Below are 15,784 nucleotides of genomic sequence, written 5' to 3' on the forward strand. Positions count from 1 at the left end.
GGAGAGATGGTGCCTATAGTAATAGTGGATAATAGTCTCTGGGAAGGGAGTGTGACTGTGGGATAGCAGGTATAGTAGGGAGAGATGGTGTCTATAGTAACAGTGGATAATAGTCACTGGGAAGGGAGTGTGACTGTGGGATAGCAGGTATAGTAGGGAGAGATGGTGTCTATAGTAACAGTGGATAATAGTCTCTGGGAAGGGAGTGTGACTGTGGATAGCAGGTATAGTAGGGAGAGATGATGCCTATAGTAACAGTAGATAATAGTCTCTGGGAAGGGAGTGTGACTGTGGGATAGCAGGTATAGTAGGGAGAGATGGTGCCTATAGTAACAGTGGGATAATAGTCTCTGGGAAGGGAGTGTGACTGTGGGATAGCAGGTATAGTAGGGAGAGATGGTGCCTATAGTAACAGTGGATAATAGTCTCTGGGAAGGGAGTGTGACTGTGGGATAGCAGGTATAGTAGGGAGAGATGGTGTCTATAGTAACAGTGGATAATAGTCTCTGGGAAGGAGTGTGACTGTGGGATAGCAGGTATAGTAGGGAGAGATGGTGTCTATAGTAACAGTGGATAATAGTCTCTGGGAAGGGAGTGTGACTGTGGGATAGCAGGTATAGTAGGGAGAGATGGTGTCTATAGTAACAGTGGATAATAGTCTCTGGGAAGGGAGTGTGACTGTGGGATAGCAGGTATAGTAGGGAGAGATGGTGTCTATAGTAGCAATAGGATAATATCCTTTGGAATAGCAGGTAGAAAGAGTTCTGGAATGTTCTAAGTAAGGATCAGACCCGAGAAAGCAACAATGGCATTTCCAGAAAGGCAGAATCTCCAGGATATTGAATAAGCCTCTAAAATAAAATCACATTTGTACGTATGTTCCTTAAAGTAACAGTAACATGAAAACATACTAAAAGTTAACTCCAAGGTAAACCACCGCATTAACCTACTGTGAAACTTCCATTTGGGTCACTGAAACCAGTTTCCTTCTAAAAATTAGGACCCATTGGTTGCCAATACTGATGGGCGAATAAATTCGCCAGGCACAAATTCGCTGCGAATTTCCGGGTTTTCGTCAGCGTCAAAAAGATTTGGACGAGCGTCGGAATAGTCGTCTGCGTCAAAACTGTCGTGCGTCAACATTATTCGGACGATTAGTCACTTTAATGCGGGCGTCTAAATTTAAATTCTCTCATTTTTCGCTTAAGCAAAACAGGACAAATTCGCCCATCACTGGGTGCCATGGAAGTTGGGTATTTGGGTCAGTTCCCATTGATTAAATGATACTAAATATCTTATTAAAGGCGAATCCTTTATGGTTGTCCCTCCTGCACCCCAGGTTTATTTCAATGGGCAGACGGCTGTTAGAGGCTGCCGGGAGTTGCAGCTTTAAAGGTGGCTCAGAGGGTTTCCACTCAAACGTCGTCCCTTTGTTTAATTTAATTTGCTTCCTCTACTGACTCTTTCCAGCTTCCCAATGGGGTCACTGACCCCATTTAAAAAAAACAAGTAAGACTACAAACGTATTGTTATTGCTACTTTTTATTACTCCTCTTTCTATTCAGGCCTCTCCTATTCATATTCCAGTCTCTTATTCAAATCAATGCATGGTTGCTAGGGGAATTTGGACCCTAGTAACCACACTCCTGAAATTACAAACTGCAGAACTGTTGAATAAAAATCGAAATAACTCAAAAACCGCAAATAATAAAAAATGAAAACCAATTGCAAATTGTCTCGGAATATCCCTCTCTACATCTTACTAACAGGTAACTCAAAGGTGAACAACCCCTTTAATTGTCTTCACTATTAATCCTTAAATCCTTAGCCAGCCCTGGGGGGCTTTATCTCCATACTCTACTTCGTGTGTCTTCAGGTATTTCCAGGGATGCACTGAATAAATCATTCGGTTCGGATTCAGCCAGGATTCAGATTCGGCCGAATCTTTCTGCCCGGCCGAACCGAATTCTAATTTGCATATGCAAATTATGGACAGGGGGAAATCGAGTCACTTTTTGTCACAAAACAAGGAGGTAAAAAATGTTTTCCCCCTTCCCACCCCTAATTTGCATATGCAAATTAGTATTCAGTTTGCAAATTTTTCGCGAATGATTCGAGGGTTCGGCCGAATCCAAAATAGTGGATTCGGTGCATCCCTAGTAATTTCGCCCCCCGGGGTCCAGTGCACCCGTCTCCTCCTGTTGCCGCTTTGCTGACAGTTGCGACATTCTCCAGAGTGTCAGTCCCAAATAAAGGTGCAGAATTGTGTGTAATGTTTAATCTCATGAGAAGGAGACCTGTCAGTCCACTGCACAATCTGTCCCTCTCTATTCCTTTCTTCTGTCGCTTGATATCTGCCAACTGTAGAATAAAATATCCCCTTAAGGCAGAGAACCTAAAAATACCTGACACTTTCACCTAGGGACCCCCCCCGCTCTGTCATATGTCCGTTAGCCCAGGCTGTATTGATCGGCACAGTCCACTAGTGTCTGGGGGGTGATAAGATGAAACATGAAAGAATATTTATTATTTTCAGCCTTCACTTGTTATTGTACTGTAACTCCCTGCAGCCGGCAAATAATCTCAGCATTCCGGAGCAGAATTCCAAGCTGACATCAGTCGATGGCACATGTGATATATATAAACCCCGCGATGAGTGTTCCCTGCGCCAGACACTTGTTCCCATGAGAAAGGACGTTAACGATTGGACGGTGCACATTTATCATCATCATCATCATTTATTCACATGGCGCAGGGCTTGACATCAAGGAGGGTGGGGAGCTCACAATCAATTAACAAGGGTTGCAACAGTGGGATTAGAGTTCCCTGATCCCAAGAGCTTACAATCTATATGGGTCAGAAACCCTAATTAAAGGGGGTAAATGAGTAAAAAGTGTCCCAATACAAACAATGGAACTCAGGACAGTTACCTGCTACTGCCAGTAGAGGGAGCTCATTGGTAATTCTCTTTATAAATGGTGATGGGCGAATTCACTGTGAATTTCCGAACTTCGCCGCCAGCTAATTCACCGTCGCCTTGACTTTAATGCACTAGGACAAAATAAGCACGCATATAAAAATTGTTGTGGGCATTGAAATTGACGCGCGGCAAAATAATTTTTGTCAGTTTCCCGAATTTTGCGGGAAATTTGCAAATTATACGGTGAAGCAAAACGGGACAAATTCTCCCATCACTACGGATTTAGCTATTTTAAGGGTCAGGGCACACGCTCAGATTCGGGGAGATTAGTCGCCCGGAGACATATCTCCTCTTCCCTGAACTGCCTCCCCGCCGGCTAGAATCGAAATCGCTGTCTCGGAGTGCTTCGTTTTCCGAAGTCATCCAAAGTTGCCTCACGAGGAAACTTCGGGCGACTTCGGAAAATGAAACGCTCCAAGTGCCATCCCCCCAAAAGGCAGTTCGGGGAGGTTAGTCGCCCAGAAGAAGAGGAGATTTGTCGCCGGGTGAGTAATTTCCCCGAATCTGAGCGTGCCCTGACCCTTAAGGGGTTGTTCACCTTTGAGTTAACTGTTAGTATGATGCAGAGAGTGACATTCTGAGCCAATTTGCAATTGGGTTTTCTTTTTATTATTATTTTTGGTTTTTGAGTTATTTAGCTTTTTATTCAGCAGCTCTCCAGTTTGCAATTTCAGCCACCTGGTTGCTAGGGTCCAAATTTCCCTAGCAACCATGCATTGATTTGAATAAGAGACTGGAATATGAATAGGAAGAGGAGTAATAAAAAGTCACAAAAACAATACATTTGTAGCCTTGCAGAGCATTTGTTTTTTAGACAGGGGTCAGTGACCCCTATTTGAAATTCAGACGAAAAAGGCAAATAGTTAAGAAACTATAAAAAAAAAAACGAATGAAGACCAATTGTCAAGTTGCATCCATGGAGCTGATGACTCAACCCCTGCTGACTTTGCCTCTTAGTGATCCGGTCGACTATTAATTTGTGGATTGGCTACAATTTTCTAATGGCAAGTCAATAAGATAATGGAATGGATTGAAAGCCATATTGATAGTTCTCTGTGCGGGGAATTGATCACTGCTCTAGTGTTTCCCTGACCTGCTACATGGGAGGGGGTTGTGGAATTAAAGAAATAAGGGGCATATTTATCAAACAGAGATAGGGTCTTATTAAAGGGGTTATTCACCTTTAAATGAACAGTTAGTATGATGTAGAGAGGGATATTCTGAGACAATTTGCAATTGGTTTTCATTTTTTATTATTTGTGGTTTTTGAGTTATTTAGCTTTTTATTCAGCAGCTCTCCAGTTTGCAATTTCAGCCATCTGGTTGCTAGGGTCCAAATCCCCCTAGCAACCATGCACTGATTTGAATAAGAGACTGGAATATGAGTAGGAGAGGCCTGAATAGAAAGAGGAGTAATAAAAAATTAGCAACAACAATACGTTTGTAGACTTGGAGGGCAATTGTTTTTTAGATGGGGTCAGTGACCCCCATTTGAAATCTGGAAAGAGTCAGGAGCAGAAGGCAAATCATGACAAAACTATAAAAAAAATATAGGGGAAAGCCCTAAAACATCAGCCATTGCCTAAAGCCACACTTGAGATTTTAAAGGATGAAAAGCAACTTTACAGGAATTTCTTTTTGGACCATATATTGTATTTTGCAGGAATCATTGGCTGCACTCAGAATGTCTACTCTCCATTGACACAGGGATATAAACCCTCAGAAGGGCCGGGTCTAAGGGACCGCACCACTATTGGAGGCTGAAATTGGATCAGGGGAACGACCCTGTTGGGAGGAGTTGGCCTAGGGTTGCCGCCTTTTGGCCCCATTGAATCTGGGTTAGGGGCGGGGCCTTGATGCAATGGGGGAGGGGCTGTGATGATGCAGAGGCGGGTTGTGACATCAGGGGCAGACTATGACATGGTGATAAGCAATTGGCCGATCACCCCGTCAATCATAGGGAATCCTGCCCAGTTTTCCTAATTTGGAAAACCGGGTAGGCAGTTTTGACCCGGGCAGCCCTTCTAAAAACCGGCTGTTTGGGTCAAAAGCGGACAGATGGCAACCCTAAGTTGGCCTGGGTCGGCAGTTTTTTTCCCGGTGTCCCACTGGCCCAGTCCAACCCTGCATCTGTTGGCTAAGTGGGTTTGATTCTCATTTAATTGGTCTGTGTTATTTATTTTTACTTCTTATGAGTCTTTCAAGCTGTCAAATGGGGGTCACTGACCCCATCGCAAAAACAAACTCTCCGTGAGGCTAGAAATGTTGTTATTGCCACTTTTTATTACTCCTCTTTCTATCCAGGCCTCAACTTATTCTCTTATTCAAATCAGTGCATGGTTGCTAGGGTAATTTGGACCCTAGCAACAAGATGGCTGAAATTGCAAACTGGAGAGCCGCTGAATAAAAAGCTCAATAACTCAAAAACCACAAATAATAAAAAATAAAAGCCAATTGCAAATTGTCTCAGAATATCCATCTCTACATCATACTAACAGTTCAATTAAAGGTGAACACTCCCTTTAAGTACCTATTTCAAGGGTAGTGATGGATGAATTTGTCCCCTTTCGCTTTGCCGAAATTCGTGAAATGGCGAAAAATTCACGAAAAGCAAATTTTGATTTGCTGGTGACAATTCCAACGCTGGTTAAAATTTGACGCGCATTAAAGTCAATGGGCGTGTGTTTAATGGTCGCCGGTGTCAAAAAAACTTTGACTTCGCCGTCGAATTTTCTCGGCGAATTTGCAAATTTATTTGCGAAATGCGGAAATTTGCCGCGAATTCACGCCTGGCGAATAAATTCTCCCATCACTATTCAAGGGTTGATCTACTCCCCCCACTTTCAGTATAGAAGGATATGGGGGGAGGGGAGTCCAAGCCTGAGTATTGACTTGCAGTTCAGTTCAGTTCTGCGCTCCAAATAACCAGCCTGACATTTATTCAGCCGAGGTGAATATTAAATGGGCCGGTGAGTAACAATCCAGAAAGCCAGTGCAATGTGGAAGAAGCAGGTTTATAAATCATTTATGTTCTGGGAGCAGCCGGGGAGAAGTGGTGGCTTGCGGAGGAAGAGAGAAGCTGCTTTCCCCCCTGGAGAGAAATTATATATAATTATATACATTATATTATTATTTAACACTAGCAGCGATTCCCACTCGCCCCACTAGGGGCAGAACTTCCCTGAGAGTCTTTAGCTTCACTGATTCCAAACTGGAAGTGCAAAACGGTTTCCTTTCAACAGGGGCCTCTAATGAGTCAAACTCTACATGCCTTAATGGATAAGTAAACCTTTAAAATAAGTGAATGTAAAACTGATGAGGGGGCTACTTGAAGCACTTTTGTAATTTACATTCATTATTTATTAACTTTTAATTCCAAGATATTAAGGGATACACATGTACAGTTAATATGAATGAATTGTGTTACAACAGCGCCACCTGCTGGTCAGTTTCCCACCAGTCTGACCAGCAAGTAGTCAAGGAAGTTGTCAGGAGAAAGAAAGAGGCTGATGTTCTTCTGCTTAGGAATAAAATTAGAAACCTTTCTCACATCTTTCCTAAGCAGAAGAACATCAGCCTCTTTCTTTCTCCTGACAACTTCCTTGACTACTTGCTGGTCAGACTGGTGGGAAACTGACCAGCAGGTGGCGCTGTTGTAACACAATTCATTCATATTCACAGCACACGTATCCCTTAATATCTTGGAATAAAAACAAAATAAAAAATGAATGTAAATTACAAAAGTGCTTAGACTAGCCATTCACTTATTTTAAAGGTTTACTTATCCTTTAAAGGGCCCTTAAAGCCCATTAATGAAAGGGTATGTTACAAATTGAAGTACAAAGCACTGTTTCCCTGCGCTGCAATATAATGTGTGTTTGCTGCAGCAGAGCCGCTATAGTTGATACAAATAAGCTGCTGGGACAGGTCGATACATCAGATACACCCCCTCCCCCAGTCTGCGCTCGATACAGAAACGATACAGATGTTCCCGAATATGTTACTTTATATCACAGCTCCTTCCATGATTCATTCTACGTTTATTTCTCGCTTTTATTGACTGTGTTTAAAATGAGAATTTCTGCTCCCGATAAATCGGCGCCTGGATGAAATGATATAATATTCGGCGGTATTTTTAGTAAGCGGCTCCTTAAATCCCTCTGCGGAGTTAGTGCTGTGTTAATAAGTTGCCTAATGTCCATATTTACACATAAATAAACATGAGTATTTACTAATGTATACAGAATGATAAACCCAAATGGATCCCTGTTATTTAAATATATTTATATCTGCTGGAACAGACACACTCGCCTCTGCTAATTAATCCTCTCTTGCTTCAGAATCCTCTCTCTCTCTCTCTCTCTCTCTCTCTCTCTGTCTCACTATTTCCCTAATATCTATCTATCATCTATCTATTGAAAATATTGGTTGCTATGGGTTACCATTGGACCTAGAGTATGTTTGTGAATTCCACCATTCTCCTTAATGATAGGTCCTCTAAATGCTCAGAAAATAGTATTAAAGTAGATGCATTTACAGTGTGTCAGCACATGCTGCATTAGTGTATCTGGCACGTGTTGTATTGGGGCATCTGGCACATTTTGCATTGGTGTATCTGGCACATCTGGCACATCTGGCACATGTTGCATTAGTATATCTGGAACATGTTGCATTGAGGCATCTGGCACATGTTGCATAGGTGCAAAATAGTATTAAAGTAGATGCATTTACAGTGTATCTGGCACATGTTGCATTAGTTTATCTGGCACATGTTGCATTGGGACATCTTGCACATCTGGTACAAGTTGCACTATTATATCTGGTACATGTTGCATTGGAGCATCTGGCACATGTTGCATTGGTGTATCTGGCACATCTGACACATGTTGCATTAGTGTATCTGACACGTGTTGCATTGGGGCATCTGGCAAATTTTGCATTGGTGTATCTGGCACATCTGGCACATGTTGCATTGGTGTATCTGGCACATCTGGCACATGTTGCATTAGTATATCTGGAACATGTTGCATTGAGGCATCTGGCACATGTTGCATAGGTGCAAAATAGTAGATGCATTTACAGTGTATCTGGCAAATGTTGCATTAGTTTATCTGGCACATGTTGCATTGGGGCATCTTGCACATCTGGTACAAGTTGCACTATTATATCTGGTACATGTTGCATTGGAGCATCTGGCACATGTTGCATTGGTGTATCTGACACATGTTGCATTGGGGCATCTGGCAAATTTTGCATTGGTGTATCTGGCACATCTGGCACATGTTGCATAAGTATATCTGGCATATGTTGCATTGGGGCATCTGGCACATGTTGCATAGGTGTATCTGGGTAGTAGAGGATTGAACAGCACCACCAACTCTTCAAGTAATTAAAAAGCCTTTATTTGTGCTTTTGTGGGCATATAGGTGTATCTGGCACATTTTGCATTGGGGCATCTGGCACATGTTGCATTGGGGCATCTGGCACATCTGGCACAAGTTGCATTGGGGCATCTGGTACATGTTGCATTGGGGCATCTGGTACATGTTGCATTGGGGCATCTGGCACACCTGGAACATGTTTCATTAGTATATCTGGCACATGTTGCATTAGGGCATCTGCCACATGTTGCATTAGTGTATGTGGTACATCTGTCACATGTTGCATTAGTGTATCTGGCACATGTTGCATTAGTGTATCTGGCTCGTGTTGCATTGGTGTATCTGGCACATGTTGCATTGGTGTATGTGGCACATGTTGAATTGGTGTATCTGGCACATGTTGCATTGGTGTATCTGGCACATGTTGAATTGGTGTATCTGGCACATGTTGCATTGGTGTATCTGGCACAACAACCTCAAGGGCAGTGCAAACAATAGGCAGAAACAATTTACTGCAATCTACTGCCATGTAGTGTGAAGGAACTCATTTACTGATGCACTAAGTAGCATGGATGCCGGGACTTGTAGTCTAGCAACATCTCATTTGGCTTCAGCCCCCTGAACTATTTTGCAATAAACAACAAGGGATATTCCGAGTCTCAGGTAATAAGATTTGCTCTTACAAAAACCCGCATGGAACATCCCTGATTGGAATTGTATCATTTCTGGGATAAAAAAAAACAAATCGCTATTTTGGCGGCCAGACCTTATAAAGCGATTGAGCCACCGAGGAAGACTGTGATTGCCGCCACGATACGTTTGCGACCGCTGAAGATGAGTCGTGGGGTAAGACACCGTTAGCAATGCATTTACTTCTATTCACTTGCAAAGAGAAGTGAATGTGTTGTTAGCTGTGCATTAGCCAATCTCTCACTGCAAGGGAATAGGACGTGTGTGCAAAGAGGAGCACCCCCAGCTTTCTACACCATTGTATAGTGACACCCCACTGCCCTGTGCTTAGGGGAAAGCCATGAGCACCTCACATGTGGGTAAGAAACAGGTGCAACAAGGAATATAATGGACATATGGATATTGCATGTTCTAACAGCAGTTTAAAGGAACCTTTTACTTCCCCTTTATTTTTGTTATACATTTTTTTTCATTAATATGTGCTGCAGAGCTACTGATCCGCTCATCCCCCCATAATTAAGACCATGCTCTGAGGTTCAACTACTCCAATTCCCAATGGATTTGAAGGGGGGAAAAAAGCTGCATTGTGCAGCAATAGGCGCAGTTGTGCAACCAATCATCTGAAGAGGCAGGATGGACCCACTGGCAAACATGTGGAAGTGCAGGAGCGCATTTGGACTCAAGTGCTTTAATAAATTGCGTCAATATGTGCTCCACATCGCATCTATTTTGAGGGGGGGTATTTGTAAATAACCCCCTTAAAATTGAATCCTGGGGCTACAGTGAAACAGTGCCTCTAGTGTCCAATGATAACATCTGGTCTTCCGTGTTTCCCTTTTTTCATTTTCCCATAGTTTTAGGTATTAAAGGGAAAGTAAACCCTAAAATAAATCTTTGCCCAATGAAAGATAATATCATTCTAAGCAACTTCCCAATATACATTCATCACAAATATTCAATAGTTTTAAAGGTATATGTAAATGTCACTGCTATTGAAAGCAGCGTCTGTGCAGCCATTTCTAGTCTCCGCCCCGGTGCCTCTGACATTTGATACAATGTAACAGAAGCAGCTGATTGACAGGCCTGTCTTTGCTGGAGGAGAACTGACTTGCAACATTGTTTCCAAAGTCAGAGCCGGGAGCAGGAAAATGGCCAGACAGATTCTACTTTCAATAGCGATGACATTTACTCATAACTATAAAACTACTGAATATTTGTAATTAATGTATATTGGAAATTTGCATAGAAGGACATTTTCTTTTATAGGGCAACAATTTATCTATTGGTTTGTATACCCTTTAAGTACTTTTTTTGTAGCATGCTCTAATACATATTATTTATACTTATAAATGTTCAATAAAACATTTTTTAACACATTTTATTCCCAGCAGTCTCCTAATGCCATATTATTAGTAGAATTAAATGTTACATTGTTATTTCATGTAAATAAGGTAAAAGGCCGTGCTGTTAAAGGGATTGTTCACCTTTAAATGATCTTTAAGTATGACGTAGAGAGGGATATTCTGAGACAATTTGCAATTGGTTTTCATTTTTTATTATTTGTGAGTTATTTAGATTTTTATTCAGCAGCTCTCCAGTTTGCAATTTCAGCTATCTGGTTTCTAGGGTCCAAATCCCCCTAGCAACCATGCATTTATTTGAATAAGAGACTGGAATATGGCAATAGCAATACATGTGTAGCCTAACAGAGCATTTGTTTTAAGATGGGGTCAGCGACCCCCGTTTGAAAGCTGGAAAGAGTCAGAAGAAGAAGGCAAATGATTCAAAAACTAGAAAAAATGAGGGTCATTTTAAAAGTTGCATAGAATTGGCCATTCCACAAGATACTAAAAGTTGAAATCAGATAAAATTTGGCCAGCCTTGTGCGATTTGGGGTGCTGAAGGTTGTAATTCAATCAGTGTGGGGGTGGGGGTTGTAAGATGGACCACCACAGGGGTGGGGGCATTTGATGTGGGGTTGGGGGCCCAGCCTAAATGTTAACACTTTGGATGCTCAAATTTTCAGGGGGTTTATTTTTAGGGATGCACTGAATCCACTATTTTGGATTCGGCCGAACCCCTGAATCCTTCGCGAAAGATTCAGTCGAATACCGAAAAGTATTGAATCCTAATTTGCGTATGCAAATAACGGGTGGGAAGAGGGAAAACATTTTTTACTTTCTTGTTTTGGGACAAAAAGTCAAGCAAGTTCCCCCCTCGCACCTAATTTGCATATGCAAATTAGGATTTGGTTCGGCCGGGCAGAAGGATTTGGATGAATCCCGAACTGAATCCTGGATTCGCTGATCCCTATTTATTTTAGAACTTGATGACCCGGTACTATCATCTCTAGGACTTGAGGAAAAGCCTTAGTCACCTTCTCCTAAAACATCTTCTAAAACTTCATGGTAACTCTTATCTACATAGGGTTTTAATAAGCATCTACATTTCATAAGGGCATCAGATGGCTCTGGAAATGTCAGTGTCCAAAGTTCTTTGTGAGGGCAAGTAATGCCCAATCTTAAAGTAAAGACCCCTCTTTCTAATTAACTACACCATCCAAGATAATGCCCAGTTGGCCTTAGCTGTAGGCTTAATCTTCATGACATGCCACTAAAAATGAGGCAAAACCCTGATATGTATTCCCAATATGCCTGAATGTTTCATGAGGTGGAGACGATCCTGACAATGACTCTGGAATGCTCTCCAGGTGAAGCAGATGATCAGCCCATGACATTGATCTAATAGGAAAGGTTTCCAACATGTCTCCAATTATCCTCTAAGGACTAAGCCAGCCCAGCACCATTCCCTGCTGATAAATAATGCATTTGTCTGAGCTGCTCCATCCTGTTTTTAAGTCCAACAAACAATAGAAGGATCAATGTTCTTATGATTTCTTCCCTTCTGATCCCCGAGGAGCCAACATCTTGACTGACCTCTTGCCAATGGCTTACCTACCTGCACTAATGATTCTTCCTTCTGTGCTTCTTTGTATTGTTGGGGAAAACTTCAAAACAGGATCCTCTCTAGTGGATGGGGGGCACACAAATAATGGGATCCTATTATTTACATATATACATAAGGACGGCGCAACCTATGACCCTTCAGCTGAAAAATACTGATGGGCTGCATGGTGGGTAACCCACCCTGTCTTACTGCCTTATGTCTTAATCCCATCACATAGGTCAGTCTTCCTGCTTATAAATATGGCACTGCCATCCCTTGTGTATAAATACAAATATACAGAGAAGGAATGTTCTAGGCACACAATAAGCTATACCCTCATACTGTACTGTCTAAGGGAATCAATATGGCACCTCCTCCTCCCATATGTATAAATACAAATATACAGAGAAGGAATGTTCTGGGCACACAATAAGTTATACCCTCATACTGTACTGTCTAAGGGAATCAATATGGCACCTCCCTCCTCCCATATGTATCAATACAAATATACAGAGAAGGAATGTACTGGGCACACAATAAGCTATACCCTCATACTGTACTGTCTAAGGGAATCAATATGGCACCTCCTCCTCCCATATGTATAAATACAAATATACAGAGAAGGAATGTTCTGGGCACACAATAAGCTATACCCTCATACTGTACTGTCTAAGGGAATCAACATGGCACCTCCTCCCATATGTATAAATACAAATATACAGAGAAGGAATGTTCTGGGCACACAATAAGCTATACCCTCATACTGTACTGTCTAAGGGAATCAATATGGCACCTCCTCCTCCCATATGTATAAATACAAATATACAGAGAAGGAATGTTCTGGGCACACAATAAGCTAAACCTTTAGAATTTGTACTAAATAAAATAATTGAAATATACATTTATATCTATAAAATAGTACATTTCTTTCCATTTAAATGAATGCTGCAGCTTGGGATTAGAAGGAAAAGTCTCCTCATTATCCAGTCTCTTAGTTCACATTTAATTATCCTGAGTGGAGACCTTTTCTGTAGAGGCGAGCTGAAGGTCATAGGAGGGCTCCTTAGAACTGAATTGTGAAGCCCCCCAGTCCTCATTAGCAGGACTTGTGTTGGGAAACTGTTGGATGTACAAGTTATTCTGCTTGTCTGTCTCCTGTTTGAAGTGGAATCTGAGACACCTATAAGGAATTTAGGAGCAAAGCCTGGTGGCCTGGTCTTTGGCAACCAAAGGATGTTAAATCTTTTTTTTTTAATTCACCTTAAACCAGAAGGATACACGCAGACTGCATCCATGTACATAGCACATCCCATGGTTTTCCCTAGAGTAATGGTTCTAAAGAATAGAAATGTGCCAGACCCTGTGGTTCTCTCTTGAGTTGTGGTTCATCCTTTCCCTGTTATTGAGACTCAATGGATATTTCAAGAACCTGTGTTCCGAGGAGAATAATTATATTTACACATAACTTTAAAATGACTGAATGCAGTTAATGAATGTATATTGGGAAGTTGATTAGAATAACTTTTTTGTTCATTCTGCAAAAAAAGTAGACTTTGGTCCTGTGTTTTTGGTAACAGCATTATTATACTTGTGGGTAATGAGTTTCCTTTTCTCCTCTCCCCCTAGGTGTAAATTGTATCTAGAAAGTCATTAAGGAGGTAAAAGTCTGATCTGCAAACATGAATAACTCAAGCCTAATCAACATGTCCTCAACAAATGAGACCATGATGGGAAGCCCATACAAAACAGTAGAGGTGGTCTTCATTGTCATTGTGGCTGGATCCCTCAGCTTGGTCACCATCATCGGAAACATCTTGGTCATGGTCTCCATAAAAGTCAACCGACACCTACAGACTGTCAATAACTATTTTTTGTTCAGCTTAGCATGTGCTGACTTGATCATCGGAGTCTTCTCCATGAACCTCTACACTCTCTACACTGTGATTGGGTATTGGCCGATAGGACCTGTGGTGTGCGACCTTTGGTTGGCCTTGGATTATGTCGTCAGCAATGCTTCGGTCATGAACCTTCTCATTATCAGTTTTGACAGGTATTTCTGTGTCACGAAACCCCTAACCTATCCAGTGAGGCGAACCACCAAGATGGCTGGTATGATGATTGCTGCCGCTTGGGTTCTCTCTTTTATTCTGTGGGCACCTGCTATACTTTTCTGGCAGTTCATTGTTGGTGGGAGAACTGTCCCAGAAGGAGAGTGCTACATTCAGTTTTTCTCAAATGCCACGGTCACATTCGGCACGGCTATTGCTGCCTTCTACCTACCTGTCATTATCATGATGGTATTGTACTGGCAGATTTCACGAGCAAGCAAGAGTCGGATAAAGAAGGGCAAAAAAGAGCCAGCACCTACTCAAGAGCCAATATCTCCTAGTAATGTCCAAGGGAAAATTGTCAAACCAAATAATAACAATGTTTCTGCCAACGTAGATGGCTTAAATCAGGGCAAAATCCAAAATGGCAAAGCCACAAGCAACTCTGGGATTGAAAACTGCGTTCAGACAGAAGGAGAAGAAAAAGAGATCTCCAATGACTCCACATCAGTCAGTGTCATCAACACCAAGGATGAAGGTGCCGCCAAAGACGTCCCACAGGCTTCGGGATCTCAACCCAATCCAAAGATGGAGAATTCTAAGCTCACGTGCATTCGAATAGTGACAAAGTCCCCAAAGGGAAATTGCTCTAATACCGCCAGCACCACCGTGGAGATTGTACCAGGGACAAACGGACGCAACGGAGAAGACAAGCAGAACATCATTGCCCGCAAAATCGTAAAGATGACCAAACAGCCTCCTAAGAAGAAGCTCCCACCTTCCAGAGAGAAGAAAGTCACAAGAACAATCTTGGCCATTCTGCTGGCGTTCATTATCACCTGGACACCGTACAACGTCATGGTTTTAATCAACACCTTTTGCGACGTCTGCGTGCCCAACACCGTTTGGACAATTGGCTACTGGCTTTGTTATATCAACAGCACCATCAACCCTGCTTGCTACGCTCTCTGCAATACCACCTTTAAGAAGACTTTTAAGCACCTCCTCATGTGCCAATATAAGAACATCGGCTCGGCAAGGTAAAAAATACTCAGAGGAGGGGATGAAACGCGAGCTGCCATTTAAATATAATGCCATAGCACTTTACACTCATATACGGAATGTGCAATCGAAGAACCTTGTTTGGACATGAACAGGTGGGTCTTCTCCACCCGCACTTAGAACTTGGAAACCATTGAAGAGAAGGAAGTTGACCTGGATACAATATCGGGCTCTTTCATCGACAAACTTTCAAGGGCTCCTTGGCTCCCCAGTTTATTCCATGTCTGTATTACTAAAATATTCACACTTTTAACGTGTTGTTATGTCTACAGGAAATTAACGATGGAGGCGTAAACGTTGAACAAAAGAGGGGGTTTTTTTTACAGCGTAGATAAAAATGACGATTTCGGACATTGAAATGACTCCTGAATCCCAAGTTTGACGCAGAGGTTTTTTTTTTTTCACATTTATCCTAAGCGTTAAAACTGGTTCTTCTGTGCCTCAGTGTTTTCAGTGACTTGTCTATAAAAATATATCTTTCCAGATCGGGGGGCCCTTCTGTACGACGGGGCCCCATGTTAGAGCTTCCTGGATAAAGAAACAAACTAGCCAAGCAATTCAATGTACAGAGTTCTGTGTTCATAAATTGAATTCACGGGGAAAAAGGGGGGGGGGGATCATTTATGCAGAAGCCTCTCAATTTTTACAGTTATTACCAATAAGATGTATTAACGCTA

The 15,784-nt window shown here is 42.0% G+C and overlaps 1 protein-coding gene across 1 annotated transcript in view; it reads left to right on the forward strand.

Annotated features, from left to right (window-relative positions):
• chrm2.L (cholinergic receptor, muscarinic 2 L homeolog) overlaps positions 1 to 15,579 on the forward strand; it is an 81,811-nt gene extending 66,232 nt beyond the window's left edge. Inside the window, exon 2 of the mRNA XM_018240861.2 lies at positions 13,624 to 15,579. Coding sequence (XP_018096350.1) covers positions 13,677 to 15,089 — 1,413 coding nt within the window. The 5' untranslated portion in view covers positions 13,624 to 13,676 and the 3' untranslated portion in view covers positions 15,090 to 15,579. The remainder of the gene's footprint in view (positions 1 to 13,623) is intronic.
• Positions 15,580 to 15,784: the final 205 nt, after the last annotated feature.

The sequence above is a fragment of the Xenopus laevis genome, chromosome 3L, assembly GCF_017654675.1.
Source record: "Xenopus laevis strain J_2021 chromosome 3L, Xenopus_laevis_v10.1, whole genome shotgun sequence".
Taxonomy (NCBI): domain Eukaryota; kingdom Metazoa; phylum Chordata; class Amphibia; order Anura; family Pipidae; genus Xenopus; species Xenopus laevis.